The sequence below is a fragment of the Sprattus sprattus genome (genome assembly GCF_963457725.1).
Source record: "Sprattus sprattus genome assembly, chromosome: 5".
Lineage (NCBI taxonomy): Eukaryota > Metazoa > Chordata > Actinopteri > Clupeiformes > Clupeidae > Sprattus > Sprattus sprattus.
The window spans coordinates 20,650,630-20,669,151 of NC_137924.1; the positions used below are offsets into that span (position 1 = coordinate 20,650,630).

The 18,522-nt window shown below is 39.4% G+C and overlaps 1 protein-coding gene across 1 annotated transcript; it reads right to left on the bottom strand.

The window, feature by feature from the left end:
* Nucleotides 1–10,156: 10,156 nt before the first annotated feature.
* Nucleotides 10,157–10,798, bottom strand: LOC308365188 (gamma-crystallin M1-like; the record flags this gene model as incomplete). Its single annotated transcript, XM_080838542.1, has 2 exons — nucleotides 10,157–10,435; nucleotides 10,535–10,798. 2 exons carry the CDS (start codon nucleotides 10,796–10,798, stop codon nucleotides 10,157–10,159), a joined length of 543 nt encoding a protein of 180 aa, XP_080694668.1.
* Between the last annotated feature and the right edge of the window lie 7,724 nt (nucleotides 10,799–18,522).

Below are 18,522 nucleotides of genomic sequence, written 5' to 3' on the forward strand. Positions count from 1 at the left end.
TGAAGCATGCAGTGAACCTTAAGTAAACCGCTTTTTACGCCACTGACAGGCTCATAATGCAATTATAAGTGTCTGACTACATGGTAAGGATCCCTACAGAGATATACCTCTGTTTACCTCAATAAAGAAACTAAAATGGAGGAAATTATGTTGTTATTTATTTTTATGTGTCTCTCGGCACACTTCCCCAGGACGTCCTTCAAAAACGTCCCGGTAACCTTTACCTGTGGTCCTCTGCGGGACGTTCGCATTCGGTCCTTCAAAAACGTCCCCTTGATGTCCTCTGATGGTCTTCTCTGAACCAGAGGTTCCGCTAGAGTTTTCATTTGCCGGACATTTAAATGATAAGCCGGCCAAATACCTATTTCTGCTTCTTAATTAGCCTATTGAAGAAAACTGACGGCCTGCGTAGCTTAAATAATAACATAATCAGGTAGTTAAGAATGCAACATGTTTATTTTCCTAAGATTACAATGGGGGAAAAAAACATTAATGTCTGATGCTCGTCAATAAGTGGCCTTTAATCGCAACCTACTGTGGCGTTAGATTGAGCGCCTTAACATGGTCATTGCTCTGACTATGTTCAATGAGAGCAGAGATTCTAAAATGATTTGACCCTCTTGTGAATCCTTTGCGTCGCCTTTTCGCAGTGCTAACAGAACATTTCACTGTGACTATCAATTACCTTGCACCTTAGCCAAGAGAACTCGTCACTCCATAACGACATAAACGCCCGACATTTCGGCCTTTTCTCTGGTGAAGCTGTTCGAACATCTAGGGCTTAAGGTATACAGTGTTTGGAAAGTTCACTTTCTACATGAACTAGTTCAGTTCATAGTTCATAATTCAAAATTTTGAACTAAGTTCATAGCTCCAAAAAATTAACTTGTTCAGTTCGTTTTTTCAATATGCTGCGAGTGCGAGCTATACTTTTTCCAAATCTCTATGTGTCTGCAATACCGCTCTCGGCTCCTACGCAACTTCGGTGCGCTCACGCACGGGCATAGACAGTATAATGAAATTAAACGTGTTTAGGCGCAACACTGCAGGTATTACAGGTTCATCCTCGTCAGACGATTTACCCTCATCAGTTGTGTTTGGCCTCTGAAAAAAAGCTTTTAAGGCTAGTCTGCTTGTACATGTTGGATCCTTCTCACCCAGTTTGCTCCTTGTTTGTAACCGAGGGTTGGCGCTTTATTTAAAATGCAGCATATGCGTGTTGTTTAATTACTTTCTAACGGCAGATTAGCCTGTTCCTTTAAAACATAATAAGGGCAGTGCACGTTTGCTTTATAGGCCTAAATATTAGGATTGTTGTCAAATTCAGATTGTGTTTGCGAGACGGGATTTTTAAGAAATTCCAATCAGACAATTTGACCGGTGAGCTCTACGTTCTTTTGCAGCATCTTTGAAGGCCTGTGGAAAGCTCAATGTTAAAGCTAGAGACTTGGTAGACCTTCCTATGTATGCATTGTATTGGAATCATGCAGACATTACATTTAGAGCACAGATCAGTAGAGAAGCATTCATATTTATTTTATTTTCTCATTATTAGTTTGGCTAGTTATTAAGCTCTGCCTCCCTGACCGCACGTCCGTGACGTGCCATGGATGTTAATTAAAAAAGGAATCATTACGGAAAACCTTCAATGCGTAGTGAGTAAGATCGATACAATATGCTTTTCCTCAAACCCTCGGAAAAAATGACTAAGTCGGTTGGCTGTCTCACACTGTGATAAACGTGTTAAAGTGACAACATAACAGTCAGACAGTGGTAGTACAGTAGGTAGAGAAGTGGTTTAGCGGTTCAATTCCCCTCGCCTCGCAATCAAGTTTGTAAGCGTGTGTGTGTGTGTGTCTATGTACAGTCGTGGCCAAAAGTTTTGAGGATGACACAAATATGCATTTTCACAAAGTTTGCTGCTTCAAGTGTGAAGAAGTCTGTCTGAGTCTTTGATCCAAGTTCAGGTTTGCAGATAATCAGGAAAACTCGGGAAAGTGTCCAACAGTAGAATTATGTTTATTCCAGCGTCACAGGACAATCCAACTTGCACGTTGCACGAGAGGTTCTTTCAACATACTAACAGCTCACTCACATTGATGCGTTGGAATGCGTTGATGCGCCAGGGTTAACGCATCCCCATTCACTTTGAATGGGGTGACGTCATCCTTTGCCGAACTGAATTACGGCTCCGTTCGGTTCGCGTGTGTTGCGTTTCATGCTTTGCTTGCGGCAAGGGTTGAAGAATGTTGAACTTTTCGAGAGGCAATGCATGCGTCAGCCAATCATATTGCCTTTCATGCATAACTGACAGCACAGGCTCTAGCCAATCATATCCCGTATATGATCACGTCTACAGAGCGGCAAACAAAAACAAAAAAGATGGCTGCCAAACTCCGTAGATGGTCGTATTTGTACCTACAAGTTGGTTGTTTGACTTTTTTTTGGTTAGATTTTTTTAAAGTTACCGAGAAATAGACACTGTACAATGTAAAAAACCCTTTATCGTTACTGAAAAATACGTCTCATAGGATTTGCGGGGTGTTTGAGCACCCTATGTAATGATAGCATGCTACTTCTCACAGGGTAAAAGCTTACTAGTGATGTGATTGGTTTGTTGACCTGTCAATCTCACTATAACGTCTCTGGTATCAACAGAACCCCACGCGCCAGACTCCTCCTCCGCCTTCCGTTGGAACAACGCATTCCAACGCATCAATGTGAGTGAGCTGTAACAGAAGCTCACGTCTTTTATACAGTACAATTTACAGGTATGAGATATGGGAGGGACTGGGTGTGTAGGTAGGTAGGTAGGTAGTAGTTGAGTGGATGATTGCTAATTAGGACTTTGACTTTGATTTAATCACACTAATCACACCCAACCATCCAGGAACAGTTTGGTGAGGAACAATGCCTTTTCCAGCACGATGGAGCACCTTGCCATAAGGCAAAAGTGATAACTAAGTGGCTCGGGGAACAAAACATTGATATTTTGGGTCCATTGGCCAGGAAACTCCCCAGACCTTAATCCCATTGAGAACTTGTGGGCAATCATCAAGAGGCGGGTGGACAAACAAAAAAAAATATTTCTGACAAACTCCAAGCATTGATTATGCAAGAATGGGCTGCCATCAGTCAGGATGTGGCCCAGAAGTGAATTGACAGCATGCCAGGGCGGATTGCAGAGGTCTTGAAAAAAAAGGGTCAAAACTGCACATATTGACTTTTTGCATTAACTTCATGTAATTGCCAATAAAAGCCTTTGACACTTATTAAATGCTTGTAATTGTACTTCAGTCTTCCATAGTAACATCTGACAAAAATATCTAAAGACACTGAAGCAGCAAACTTTGTGAAAATATAAATTTGTGTCATTCTCAAAAATTTTGGCCACGACTGTATATCATATGAAATGTGCCATATAAATAAACTTGAACTTGAACTTGTGTGTGTGTGTGACCTGCAAGCAAAATGACGGCCCGCAATCTATTATTATTTTATTTTTTTCATTAAGCTCAGCAAAAACGGTCGTTACCCCCACCGTGCCTGCTACATCCGCGGTGTTTCCTTTTACCATCCTTGAATAACGTCCCCAGGACGTCTAAAACACATTTCCCAGAAGTCACCACAATGCCCTAAGGACGTTCTTGCAACGTCCTGCAGAACGTCCCCAGGACCTATAGAAAACGTTTCCCAATTGTCACCGCAACGTCCTCGGGATGGTCTTGGAACGTCATGCAAAACGTCCTAGAGTTGTCAAGGGAACCATACACATTTACGTTTTTTGAACGTTCAGAGAGACCATTACAGGACGTCGAGGAGACTTAATTATGCTTACAGGGTATATATATACAATGTGTTTTCTAAGCCCTACTGTATCTCTGGCCATGCCACAAACTGTGCTGGGCTGTTTGTACAACATATTCAATAATTTCACAATGACAATGTGAGAGGTAATAGTAAATATTTTCATAATATGGACTGGAACCTAAAAAGTAACAAGTGTGCTTGTCATCATAGCACGTATCAGAATTCCCCTTGTTATTATTGGCTCAGAAGACACAAATTAAACCACACAATCAGAAATGAATATGGCATTTAACCTGTCCCATAAAAGCTTTACACTATTTACTACTATATAAAACTGAGGGTTTAACGTATCGACTGGGCAATAGCAGGGTCGATACACCAAATCCGCCAATTTCCCGGCATGACCGAACGGTGGAGTTGTTTATTATATGACTTTTCTCGCTCCATTCATTTTGTTAATGAAAAGAAATGGTATTTGTTATTCGAAAACATGTTATTTTGTTCAGCTCTCAAGTCTTCTCACGACACAATGTGTTTCAGGTGTTGCTAACTTCAAGTAAGAATGAACAATAGAAAACAGACAACACGGCTCAGCTAAAATGGCTTAAATTTACAGTAGAGTAACAACAGAAGTGATTCAAACTATAGTTTCTAGTCTTCATCATCACTTTCAATAACACATTTTCGTTTCTCCTGAATTTCCTCATGGCTGTTGATGTTTTCATTTTCGTCTGGAGAGTAAAACTCAGACTAATTGCTTTTGTTCATTTTGAAAATGTCGTCAGAGGGGCGAAAGGATCCGTATTGACCGGTAAGGAGGGTAATACGCAGTTTTATTATATGGCAACGGCAGTATAAGCATTCTGATTGGCTAATGGGTAGTCATGCCAGCCGTGTAATGCCCTCCTCACAAGTCAATACGGATCCGTATTGCCCTCCAGTGACGTCATCTTAAAAATGAGCTTACCATGTACCAAGTACATAACCTTACATCCTTAAAAATGTGCGATATTATTAGACATCAACAGCCATGAGCATGTAATGTTTAGTTTAGCTTTGAAAAGCCTCAGTCTGAAATTTCCCTGCATGACCTCACTCTCGGTTAGAAAGTAGTTATTATTATATGGCAACGACAGTACGAGCATTCTGATTGGCTCATGGGTAGTCATGCCAGCCGCGTATTGACGTCCTCGCCAGACTGCGGTCTGATTGTTAGGAAAATTCACCCTTAACTGTTACTGTATTACCTCAGAATAAAGACACCACAACAAGAGTAAGATTAAATACAGATGCTTTTCTCCAGGGCCCTTTTGGAGGAGTGATATGACATGAACCGCTCCATGCATATACACTGACCTCTCTTTATCTTCCAACTGTTTTTATTAAATGAATGTTTACACAAACGTAGCATCGTAATCTCCTCCCAGTCTTGTTCACAGGTTCCCCCTTGGTTCCAGACGCCAAGGTACTAACTCAGTATAAGCTAAACATTTCATGACACGTTAAAGATATACATTCCAACTAGGCCCCTTGCCAGACACTGCTATATTCTCTTCACAAACAGACAGAGATGAGAAATTCTTTAATAACACAAAAACCCTTTCATGATAATACTTATATAGAATAATTTCTTTTACACTGATAAGTATTGTTATTGCCCTCCAATGACGTCATCTTGAAAAATTGGCGATATTAATAGACATCAACAGCCATGAGGAAATTCATGTAATGTTTAGTACTGATAGAATCAGGACACCTATTCCTGAGAACAGGAAACCAATTGAATGTCGTGGTACCATGACAGTTGATGACAGTTAAAGAATAAAGACTCAAGAATATTTTGGTATCGGTAATACTTTATAGGACTTAGTACAGGTCAGTACAATTCAGAAGCAGCGAAAATGTGTTATTGAAAGTGATGATGAAGACTAGACTACTATAGTATGAATCAATTGTGTTTATGTCTGAAATTTCCCTGCATGACCTCACTCTCGGTTAGTAAGTAGTTAGGCATGACTACGCATTAGCCAATCAGAGCACTCGTACTGTCGTTGCAATATAATAAAAAGCAATATATAATGATAATAAGTACCAAACTAGAAAATGCATTTCCTGAAGGAAATACCAGTGCATGAAATGCAAAGGTTAAGAAAGGAAGAAGAAAAGAAAGAAGAGTGAAAGAAGGAAAGAAGAGTGGAAGAAGGAAAGACAAAAGGACAGAAGAGTGAAGAAAGGAGAGAAGAGCAGAAGAAGGAAAGAAGAAAGGAAAGAAGAGTGAAAGAAGGAAAGAAGAAAAGAAAGAAGAGTGAAGAAAGGAAAGAAGAGTGGAAGGAGGAAAGAAGAAAAGAAAGAAGAGTGAAATAATGAAAGAAGAAAGGAAAGAAGAGTGAAGGAAGGAAAGAAGAGTGGAAGAAGGAAATAAGAAAAGAAAGAAGAGTGAAAGAAGGAAAGAACAAAGGAAAGAAGAGTGAAAGAAGAAAATAAGAAAGGAAAGAAGAGTGGAAGAAGGAAAGAATAGTGAACAAGAGTGGCTCTGGATGAAGAGATAAAGAGAGAGTGAAAATATTGAAAAAAGGAGATAAAAATGGATTGAAGAAGGATGGATTGAGTGTGAGAGAAAGTTGACTGAGAGAGAAAGATGGAGAGATGGAGAGAAAAAAAATAGAGAATGGATGGTGTCTTAATGTTCCTAGTTATAGTTAAATTGAGAGGGACAGAGAGAGTAGAGGTTCCTTTGATTCGGTGCAGCTGTCAGTGAAGCACAGGTGCAAGCCAGTTTAAAGACCCTATTATGATGTCATAATGGCCCAATGTAAGTCAATGGGAGACATTTATATTCGTTTTTCTTTAATATCTTAAAAAGTATAAAGTTTACAAAAGTGAAAAATACCTACGCGACAAAGTTTGAATGAAGTTTCTACGTTAAGCGGTTCGGGCTGAATTAATCGCAGAAAAAGGTAACAAGAATAAGAATAAGAAGAAGAAGCCTAGGAATAACAATACAGGGCATTTCATGCACTGTAATAATGCAAAGTCAAGTCTCATCAAGTCGTCAAGTAACTTATGTGTAAGGTCTGTGTTCTGTCCCTGTCTTGTTTCCTTGTACATATCCCTTGTGTTCTCACGTGTTTCTGCTTTTGTGTTTGTTTACCCTTGTCTCCTCGTGTCTGTCTCCTCACGCCCTCCCCTTGTAATTCTGCTTGTGCTATTTATTAGTTTGTCTCCCTTGTGTGTCATGTGATCTTTGTTCCTTGTCTAGTCTTTGTGCTTCCTTGTTCCCACCATAGATATCTTAGATAAAGGCTAGATGGATTATGGCGGACTCTTGAATGTCCGCACAGGAGGCCATTTTGAGGACAGTATGCTTCCGGTAGGGATCAGTGGTACGTTAGGTAACGTCAGTGATCTTCACAATCGTTTACACTCTTCTCTCGCGGAAATTTTGACGGATTTACATATGACTTGATTTACAATCGTCATTACCTTGGTAATAATTCTGGATGCTTGAAATGTGCAGCTTAATTGTGTATCACGGCTATTGTGTATCAGTCATTTTACATCAATTGGCGAGTAATTGTTCTTTCTTTTCAATATAACTTAAGTTGCACATAATAAAACTGAAGTTGCGCATGATTTCCAATCGGGTTGGTTTGTTAAACATCTTACATTATGATTTCGACAGGAAATTGCTGACTTTATTGCCAATGAAGATGCCAGAATTTTGTGCAACCTGCTCTATTGAACACTCCCTTGAAACGAGACCTGTCAGAGACCTGTCAATGTTATTTTCATATGAAAACCCATGTTTATAATCCTTCATAAGTATGTAATGCCATAAGAAATATCTTACGTTTATAACAAACCAACCCGTTTGAAAATCGGTTGGAAATTGAGCAAGTTCTGGTTATTTAAAAAGTCCACTACCAACACAATGTTAAGGGGGAGTGAGCTATACTGTCCTCAAAATGGCCGAAATGTGCGGACATTCGACTCCGTCGGCCAGAAACGCAGGCAGGATATCTAGCCTTTATTATAGATATCTATGGTTCCCACCATGTGCTTCCCTGTGTTTGCCATGTGCCCTCGTTGCTGTCATTGTCTCCCCCGCCTTGATTGTTCTCACCTGTCCCTCGTTATCTGTTCCTGGTAATTCCCTTGTTTAGTCCACCTGTGTCTCATTGTCTGCCACGCCTTGATTGTCTTCACCTGTCCCTTGTTATCTGTTGTGTGTGCATATATACTCCTTGTGTTCTTGTCTCTCGTTGCTGGTTCGTCATTAATGTTGCGTGTTGTTTCCCAGTGTTCCCAGTGTTCCCAGTGTTCCCAGTGTTCCCAGTGTTCTCAGTGTTTTCAGTGTTCTCAGTGTTCCTCCGTGTTCACAGCTATAATTGATATTTCTCGTGTTGCTGACCCTGGACTGTTTTCGACTTCTCTCTTGCCTTTGCCCTTTTGGATTTGTTTGCCTTCTTCCTGGACTGTCTAACCGTGTACCGAACCCTGGAAAGTAAAACGTTTACTCTAAAATCTACTGCTGTTGTCTGAGTCGTGCAATTGAGTTCACACATCACCTCCAATTCGTAACATTATGTATCCACAACACTGCTATCAAGCTTGTATCCTCTCCTGAAGCGTGAGCAATACATACTTTAGCATCTCCCTTAAAACAGCCTTATAAAGTGTGTTTTCAAACTGTGTTGTCATATTGGTAAAAAAAGAAGCCATGTACCCACCAGATGGCAGAACCAGATTTGAAATCTGATGTTGTGACAAATCATTACAGGGCAGTATATAATCTGAGTAAAGACCAAATCATGCAAAGGGACTGTCTCAGTTTGTCCTTGTAAAGTAGTTATTGCTATCTATAGGCTGTGACTAATGCCGACGTATTCATGTTTATAAACACAGGGAAGAACAGTCACGACGAGACATTTCAATTCAGCATGATTCAGGAAAGTAGACTAGTCTTTTGCCTATTTACAGCAGTTATGGGCATGACTATGTATTTGGCTTTGGTTTAGTTTCAATACTGTTGGGAGTATTTGGCATGATGGATATTTATTCGTCTGAGGTGTGAGCTATGCTTCTGTGTGGCTTTTCACATTGTTAGGTGTTGTATGGCCTTTAAATCTTCTTCAGTTGCCCTCTAAACAGTGGTTTAAGACTTTTTCATTTTAAAATTCAGTATCTTCATAGAAGGTATGTATGCATCAGGTGTGAGAACTTACCAGAGGTTCCGCTAGAGAAAAATGTTGCCGGTCAGAATGATTTATTTGCCTAAATTTGCAATGGGTAAAAACCTTAAATGTCTGATGCGCGTCAATAAGTGTCCGTTAATCGCAACCTGCTGTGGAGTTAAATTGAGCACCACAACATGGTCATTGCTCTGACTATGTTCAATGCGACAGAGATTCTAAAATTATTCGACCCTCTTGTGAATCCGTTGCGTCGTCTTGCCTATTCGCAGTGCTAACAGAACATTTTACTGTTACCATCAATTACCTTGCACCTTAGCCAAGGGAACTTCCTTTCCGACATAAACGCCGACATTTTGGCCTTTTTGTCTGATGAAGTTGTTCGAACATCTAGGGCTTCAGGTATTCAGTGTTTGGAAAGCTCACTTTCTACATGAACTAGTTCAGTTCATAGTTCATAATTCAAAATTATGAACTTAGTTCACAGCTCCAAAAAATGAACTTGTTCAGTTCTTTTTTAATATGTTGCGAGCTATCTGTCTGCAATACCGCTCTGAGCCTCAACGTAACTTCGCCGCTCTCACGCACGGGCACAGTAGAATGAAATGAAACGCGTTCAGAAGCAACACTGCAGGTATTACAGGTTCATCCTCGTCAGACGGTTCACCAACATCAGTTGCGTTTGGCCTCTTTTAAGGCTTGTCTGCTTGATAATTCTCACTCAGTTCGCTCCTTGTTTGCAACCGACGGTTTGCGCTTTATTTAGAATGCAGCATATGCGTGTTGTTTAATAACTTTCAAACGTCAGAATAGCCTGTTTCTTTAAAAAATAATAAGGGCAATGCACATTTGCTTATGAGGCCTAAATAAAAGAAATGTTGTCAAATTCACATTGTAATTAGGAGACGGGATTTTTAAGAAATTTCAATCAGACATTTTGACCGGTGAGATCTAATATTTTCGGACATTTAATTTTTTTTTCGGACTATGTCCGGCAATTACCGGACAACAAACGCTGGAACTTACTGTGTCCTTAATGCCAGAACACCATTCCTGTATAAAAAAGAATAATTAAAACTTGCACTGCTTTTCCAAGAGTTTAAACACTTTATTGACGATGAACTGATTCTAAAGGGTTAGCAAACATGCCTTGCCTAATAACAGGAATCCATGATGCGCCTCATGCTCATGAATCTGGTGTTGCTGTGTCCCATGTCCCTGAAGTTTCTGTGCTCTCCAGGCCTCATGTACATCATTCTGCCTCTGAAGTTGGGCTGCTCATACATGAGCCAGTGGCCATCCATCACATTGCAGGACTGGCAGTCAGACATACGATGGCGTTCCATGATGGAGTCACAGTCATCCATCAGCTCCATACTCTGACCACCGAAGTTCTCCCTCTCGTAGATCTTCATTCTGAACTGTCCTCTGTGCTGTTTTGGAGATAGGTCAAATGTAATAGTTGTAGTATTTACTACAATCAGCTATACATCATGTGGAAAGAACAGACAAAATATTGATAAAAAAATTACCATTGGGATCATACGGCAGGACCTGATGTTGTCGAACATCATGCCCATGCTCTGCATGCGATGCATGTCATTGTACTCGCCCCTCTTCATGAAGAACTGGTTGCCCATGAAGTTGGGACGCTCGTACATCATGAAGCAGCCACTCTCCACCCTGCAGGACTGGCAGCGGCTGATGTGGGAGGACATGTCGGAACAGTCGCTCATGCACTCATAAGAGCGCCCCTGGAAGTTCCTCTCCTCGTAGAAGGTGATCTGAAATAACATCAATTTCTCTACATTTAGATATTTCTTTATTGCATTAAGACATGTTGTAGGAAACAGTATATCATTGAGTCGGTTGAATTATAATGACTAATCGACGATTCCCTGAAAATGTGTCAATGTAATGTTCATTAATACGATTATTCAGTATCAATATCTCTATATTTCAGTTTTTACTGAGAAGATAATATTCCAGAGCTAGACTTACCTTGCTCATCATGGTTGCGGTTGTGGTGTTTCTGTCTCAGGATTGCACAGCTTCAACACTGACTTTGTAGTGCTTTTATTCTTGACCTCGTTGCCAAAGAAAATGTGCCTCTATTGTTTAAAATCCTGACAGAGCAACATGGCATAACAGGCCTGGCCTGCTCTTTACAATTCAAAGTGGCCTCCAAAGGGTTATTATCTGCCATTGTGTGCATTTTACACAAATATGACCAGTGGTGGACAGTAACGAAGTAAATGTAATTCGTTCCTGTACTTAAGTAACATATCTATGTATCTGTACTTTACTCAAGTATTTCTATTTGGTGAGACTTTATACTTTCACTCCACTACATTTCAAAGTGAAAATTCGTACTTTTTACTCCATTACATTTAGTAAAACCTCTCGTTCCTTTTTACCAAAGCGAATCAAATAATGAAAGGTCAAAGTGAGTTCACAATCACACCAACCAGGGATTAGCGCTATTTGTTTCGGTTTTGTCAGTTTCGTTCGTTCGTTGAGCGCGAGCTACGTTGAATTCTTTAGGATTTTGAGGCTGTTTTATGCTCAAGTTTAGCCTACGTAACGCTATGATAGCAGAAACATACACAATCAACGGTGATTCTGCTCAGGCTCACATTTAAAAATGCTTGCCTTTTATCAGGGCACACGATGTCGCAAACTTTTATCATGCAGTTCTTGACAAACTCCCTCGGTAAAGGTATCACTCCATACTCTTTTACAGTCTTCGGTGCAGACTGGTATGCGCTGTAATTTTGTGCAATTTATGCAAAAACTAGTTCCTGTAATGACATTTTTTTTTCACGTTTGATCTGAGGTCAAGTGTTTTGTTTTTGTACCTAGGGTGGTGTAGGGAATTAGCCTGGATACCAGCCTGAACTCCGCCCACAACATTTTTGGTCTGGGAGATTCAGTCTGGCTCTGTGCTAGTTGGGGGAGAGTATATCGGTAGGATTATACCGTACCAATGAAATTGTCTGGGCGGGCTTTATACGTTGATGGACAGAAACCAACGCTTCAGTTGAATTAACCGGTAGATTCGAACTCCGACCAAGATGGCCGCGTCTCGGGTGCTTAGTGGGGAATATTTTATGTGAATTAAGCCATCTACACGACTTTTTAATGTCTACATTGACTCGGTTAGTTGTGCATGTGCAACACGAATGTTGCAGAGTATTGTTTTTCTTAACTAAAGCTCTCTAGACCATTATTATTAGGTCCTTGCTAACGTGTACACAAAAAACCCATTGAAACAAACTGTAGCTTGTAGCCTTAATGCTAATTAATTAACGTGAGCAGGCATATCTCAACAGATATTGACAGCGCATTCATTTTGAAAGAGGAACAGAGAAACGCGATCAAGGCATTTGTATATTGAAAAGATGTTTTTGCCTTCCTTCCTACGGGATCAGGTAAAAGTTTAATCTATCAGATGGTAATACTATGTTGCTCTGATTGGTTCTAGGTATCCAATTCAGCGAATAGGCATTTTCTTTCCTGGTTCGTTGAAACACGCACCATAATCACAGCCCAATGGTTCGGTATCAGACTCATATTCTGACTAGATTCATGAGTATGACATCGTCAGGCTAGTAGGGAATATCACTGCTAACACTAGTCTTCAGCACAAACTAGTATAACTAGGTCAAGTGTTGTTGTTTTTGTACCTAGGGTTTTGTAGGGAATATCACTGCTATCACTAGTCTTCAGCACAAACTAGTATAACACCACATTCTCTGAATTTGTGGAACTAGTTCCTGTAATGGTATTTATCATACTTTGAAACATAAATCAGGATTTATGAGTTTAAGGGTAACACAGACAGACAGATGTGATATAGCAAAGGAGCCTTTGTTTAACTCCACATTTTTTGTATAATTAAATGTGCAACTAAGTTACAAATAAATGTAAAATGAAATAATTGTTCTCTTGTATTTCATAATCACTTTGTCTTACCTATTGGCAATAGATAGCTTTCAATGTTTTGTGCCTATACACTTTTAAATAGACAAATGTAAGACACTATTTAAAGATTGGCATTAGTATTTTCATCTTATATCAGTTGATAGAGCCGGAGCTTTGATGTGAAAATGATAAAAGACCATTAGAACCATAATTCATTAAGGTACTTTTACTTTTAATACTTAAGTATATATGAAGGCAAATACTTTTATACTTCTACTTAAGTGGAAATTCAAAGTGCATACTTCCACTTTTACTGGAGTAATATTTTACACCAGGTATCTATACTTTCACTTAAGTACGTAGTTAGTGTACTTCGTCCACCTGACTCTCCAAAGTTGTAGTTATTGTGACATCGGAGATTAACAACAGTGGTTGTACAATGCTACTGATAGAATCAGGACTCCTATTATGAAATTATCTGAGAACAGGAAACCAGTTGAATGTCGTGGTACCATGACAGTTGAAAAATAAAGACTCAAGAACTCGCAAACATTTTGATATCGGGTAATACTTTAGAGGACTTAGTACAGGTCAGTACAATTCAGCGGAAATGTGTTATTGAAAGTGATGATGAAGACTTGACTACTATAGTTTGAAAAACTTGTGTTTTAACTGTAAATTAAAGCCATTTAAGCTGCGCCCTGTTGTCCGTTTTCTATTGATCATTGTAACTTGAAGTTAGCAAATCATTGTTTGCTAGGCAACACCTGAAACATAATGTGTCGTGAGAAGACTTGAGAGCTGAACAAAACGACATGTTTTCTATTTACAATTACCATTTATTTTCTAAATGAAAAGTGCTAAAAATGCCATGTAATAAACAACTTACTAACCTCGACAATTTGGTCATGCAGGGAAATATCAGACTTCGGCTTTGTTACAGCCTCAGTCTGATATTTCCCTGCATGACCTCACTCTCGGTTAGTAAGTAGTTATTATTATATGGCAACGACAGTACGAGCATTCTGATTGGCTAATGGGTAGTCATGCCAGCCGCGTATTGACGTCCTCGCCAGACTGCGGTCTGATTGTCAGAGATAATCACCCTTAACTGTTACTGTATTACCTCAGAATAAAGACACCACAACAAGAGTAAGATTAAATACAGATGCTTTTATCCAGGGCCCTTTTGGAGGAGTGATATGACATGAACCGCTCCATGCTTATACACTGACCTCTCTTTATCTTCCAACTGTTTTCATTAAATGAATGTTTACACAAATGTAGCATCGTAATCTCCTCCCAGTCTTGTTCACAGGTTCCCCTTAGTTCCAGACGGCAAGGTACTAACTCAGTATAAGGTAAACATTTCATGACACGTTTAAGATAAACATTCCAACTAGGCCCCTTGCCAGACACTGCTATATTCTCATCACAGACAGACAGAGATGAGAAATTCTTTAATAACACAAAAACCCTTTCATGATAATACTTATAATTTCTTTTACACTGATAAGTATTGTTATTGCCCTCCAGTGACGACATCTTAAAAAATTGGCGATATTAATAGACATCAACAGCCATGAGGAAATTCATGTAATGTTTAGTACTGATAGAAACAGGACTCCTATTATGAAATTATCTGAGAACAGGAAACCAGTTGAATGTCGTGGTACCGTGACAGTTGATGACAGTTGAAGAATAAAGACTCAAGAACATTTTGATATCGGTAATGTCTTATAGGACTTAGTACAGGTCAGTACATTTCAGAAGCAGCGAAAATGTGTTATTGAAAGTGATGATGAAGACCATACTACTATAGTTTGAATCAATTGTGTTTAGCTGTAAATTAAAGCCATTTAAGCAGAGCCCTGTTGTCCGTTTTCTATTGATCATTGTAACTTGAAGTTAGCAAGTCATTGTTTGCTAGGCAACACCTGAAACACACTGTGTCGTGAGAATACTTGAGAATACTTGAACAACATGTTTTCTATTTACAATTACCATTTATTTTCCAAATGAAAAGAGTTAAAAATGCCATATAATAAGCAACTCACTAACCTCGACCGTTCGGTCATGCAGGGAAATATCAGAATTCGGCTTTGCCGTATCTACAGAGCGATAGCGAGGTTGATACGGCAAAGCCTCATGACTACGCATTAGCCAATCAGAGCGCTCGTACTGTCATTGAAATATAATAAAAAGCAATATATAATGATAATAAATACCAAATAATGCAAAGTTACTGTCTCAGTTTGTCCTTGTAGTCATCAAGTCGTCAAGTAACTTAGGTATCCACAACACTGCTATCTGAAGCGTGAGCAATACATACTTTAGCATCTCCCCTAAAACAGCCTTATAAAGTGCGTTTTCAAACCGTGTTGTCATATTGGTAAAGCAAGAAACCATGTACCCACCAGATGGCAGAACCAGATTTGAAATCTGATGTTGTGACAAATCATTACAGGGTAGTATATAATCTGAGTAAAGACCAAATAATGCAAAGGGACTGTCTCAGTTTGTCCTTGTAAAGTAGTTATTGCTATCTATAGGCTATGACTAATGCCGATGTATTCATGTTTATAAACACAGGGAAGAACAGTCACGACGAGACATTTCAATTCAGCATGATTCAGGAAAATAGACTAGTCTTTTGCCTATCTATTTAACAGTTATGGACATGACCATGTACAGTGCCTTGCATAAGTATTCACCGCCTTGGATGTTTTACCCTTGTATGGCTTTTATAAATCAGTCATGGTCAATATAAGTTGGCTTTTTCGACAAAAAAAATCACAAAAAAGCCCTCCTTCATGTTAAAGTGAAAACAGATTTCTACACAGTTATGTAAATTAAATAAAGATATGTAACGAAAATAAGTAATTGCATAAGTAGAATAGAATAGAATAGAAAAGCCTTTATTGTCATTGTATTTACATACAACGAAATTTGGAGTGTCTCCTGTTGGTGCGACGAGGGACAACATATGACACAACAACAACATATAACACAACAGTATTCACCCCCTTTAAATAGACTGACCTAATTCAACAGAGGTCCAGCCAATTGGTGCTAGAAGTCTCACAATTAGTGGTAGTATAACGTCACCTGTGTCTGGAAGGTCCAGTCACTGGTCAGTATTCAGTAATCAGTATTCCTGGCTACTGTTACATCATGAAGACCAAATATCACCCTGAGAAACTCAGAGAAAAGGTTATTGAAAATTATAGGTCAGGGGAAGGATACAAAAAAATGTCCAAGGCACTTAACATCCCCTGAAATTCTGTTCAATCCATCATCAAGAAATGGAAGGAATATGGCACATGTGTAAATCTGCCTAGATCAGGCCGTCCTTACAAACTGAGTGACCTTGCAAGAAGGAGACTAGTAAGAGAAGCCACTAATAGCCCTATGACTAGTCTGGGCCTCGTTTCCCGATAACAACGTATCTTAACGGCCTACGTGGATTTTCGCGACATCGTAGACTAAGTAACACTTTCTATTTAAGTGCGTTTCCCAACCATCAACTTAAAGTCAGGTGCACGAGCGCAACGTGCACGAGTTCTTAAGTAGCTCTTAGGAGCTGTTTACGTCAGGTTAACCTGTTTACGTTAATTGCTGTGAAATTAGCTAGCCTATGCGTGCATTGAACGTGCAATGTGCACTGAATTCGGGGCGGGGATAGTAACGCCATCTCCAGCAGAGTAGCCTATTTAAACTGTGTTCCCATTGTAAGGACATTTATTACGATCTGTCTGAGAGTGGGCTGTCAAAGTTAGCTTCATCGAAGTCGTACAGTACAGTAGGCTACATACATTCAATAAAATTAACCTACATTTGAGTCCAACTGCATGACCATTCTTACCCTACACTTACCCTTACAATAAAGAAGTGATCCTATTTCAACCATAACTTCATTTTAAATAATGTCTTTCTTTATGACATTTAGTTTATAGTTTAGACAGCAACGTTGACATCTTCAGTATATTCAACTGCATCCACTACATAATCTCAAACGTTATTTGTTGGTAACTCTCCAAAAAGGCTACCATTAACACATTTCTTAATGAAAAGGAAACATGCATCACAATAATACTTCAGTGTAACCTGTACCTATGTGGAGTGCAAATATGTCTTGCCATTACACTACCCAACAGCTCTACGTCTGCTAACACTACAGAATGCATCATTCCTACGGGCACTGCACTAGTTTTGTATAGCCTAATCTTTATTTTCAAATACTCAATATTCTTTATTTCTATTTTGATGGGAATAGGCAGGTGAAACAATGACATTCTCATGATGTGCTATACACAGAAACATCGTTTGGATTTCTTCTACAATAGGCCGACCGACACCCCTGGATAAGGTGTCGAGGGGGTTGAAGCGTACGTCATGCGTGACTGTATGAGCTATGAAACTAGCGATTTAAAAAAAGTTTCAAAGAAGAACATGGTTGCAAATATATATGTATACAACCATCTAGCTAGAAAGCTACCATATAAGCCAATGGAGTGGTGGCATAAGCGCTAATTGTGCCATAAAACTACTGTTTGAAAGCTTCAGTTAAGACCTACATACTCTCCATTGGTCGCGTAGCACATTTCAGATCAAACCGAGTCATTATAAACATCTAAAAAATTGTGTACATAGCTTTATTAATGTAAAATATTCCTCGCTTCAAGTAGCCATGTTTTTTTTTTTTAAATTCCCCTTTCTTCCGAACGACGGTCGAACGACGCCCCTGGTGGATTAAATCGCTAAGTGTGAAGTTACTACTGGTCCTGACCACACGTAGAATTCTTCTCAACGAAAGATACACTTAAACTAAGTGCCGCGTTGGGAAACCCGTCTGCAACGTAGGATTCCTCTTACGAGCGATTTCAAGTGCTTTTTCGGCTTAGTGCGTGTTCGGGAAACGAGGCCCTGAAGAAGTTTCAAGCTTCAGCAGCTGGTATGGGAGAGACTCTGCATACAACCACTGTTGTTAATCTCCGAGAGACTTTGGAGAGTCATATTTGTGTAAATGCACACAATGGCAAATATTAACCCTTTGGAGAGTCATATTTGTGTAAATGCACACAATGGTAAATATTAACCCTTTGGAGAGTCATATTTGTGTAAATGCACACAATGGCAAATATTAACCCTTTGGAGAGTCATATTTGTGTAAATGCACACAATGGCAAATAATAACCCTTTGGAGGCCACTTTGAATTGTAAAGAGCAGGCCAGGCCTGTTATGCCATGTTGCTCTGTCAGGATTTTAAACAATAGAGGCACATTTTCTTTGACAACGAGGTCAAGAATAAAAGCACTAGAAAGTCAGTGTCGAAGCTGTGCAATCCTGAGACAGAAACACCACGACCGCAACCATGATGGGCAGGGTAAGTCCAGCTCTGGAATATTATCTTCTCAGTAAAAACTGAAATATAGAGATATTGATACTGAATATTCGTAAAAATGAACATTACATTTACACGTGACACATTTTCAGGGAATCGTCGATTAGTCATTATAATTCAACCGACTCAATGATATACTGTTTCCTACATGTCCTAATGCAATAAAGAAATATCTAAATGTAGAGAAATTA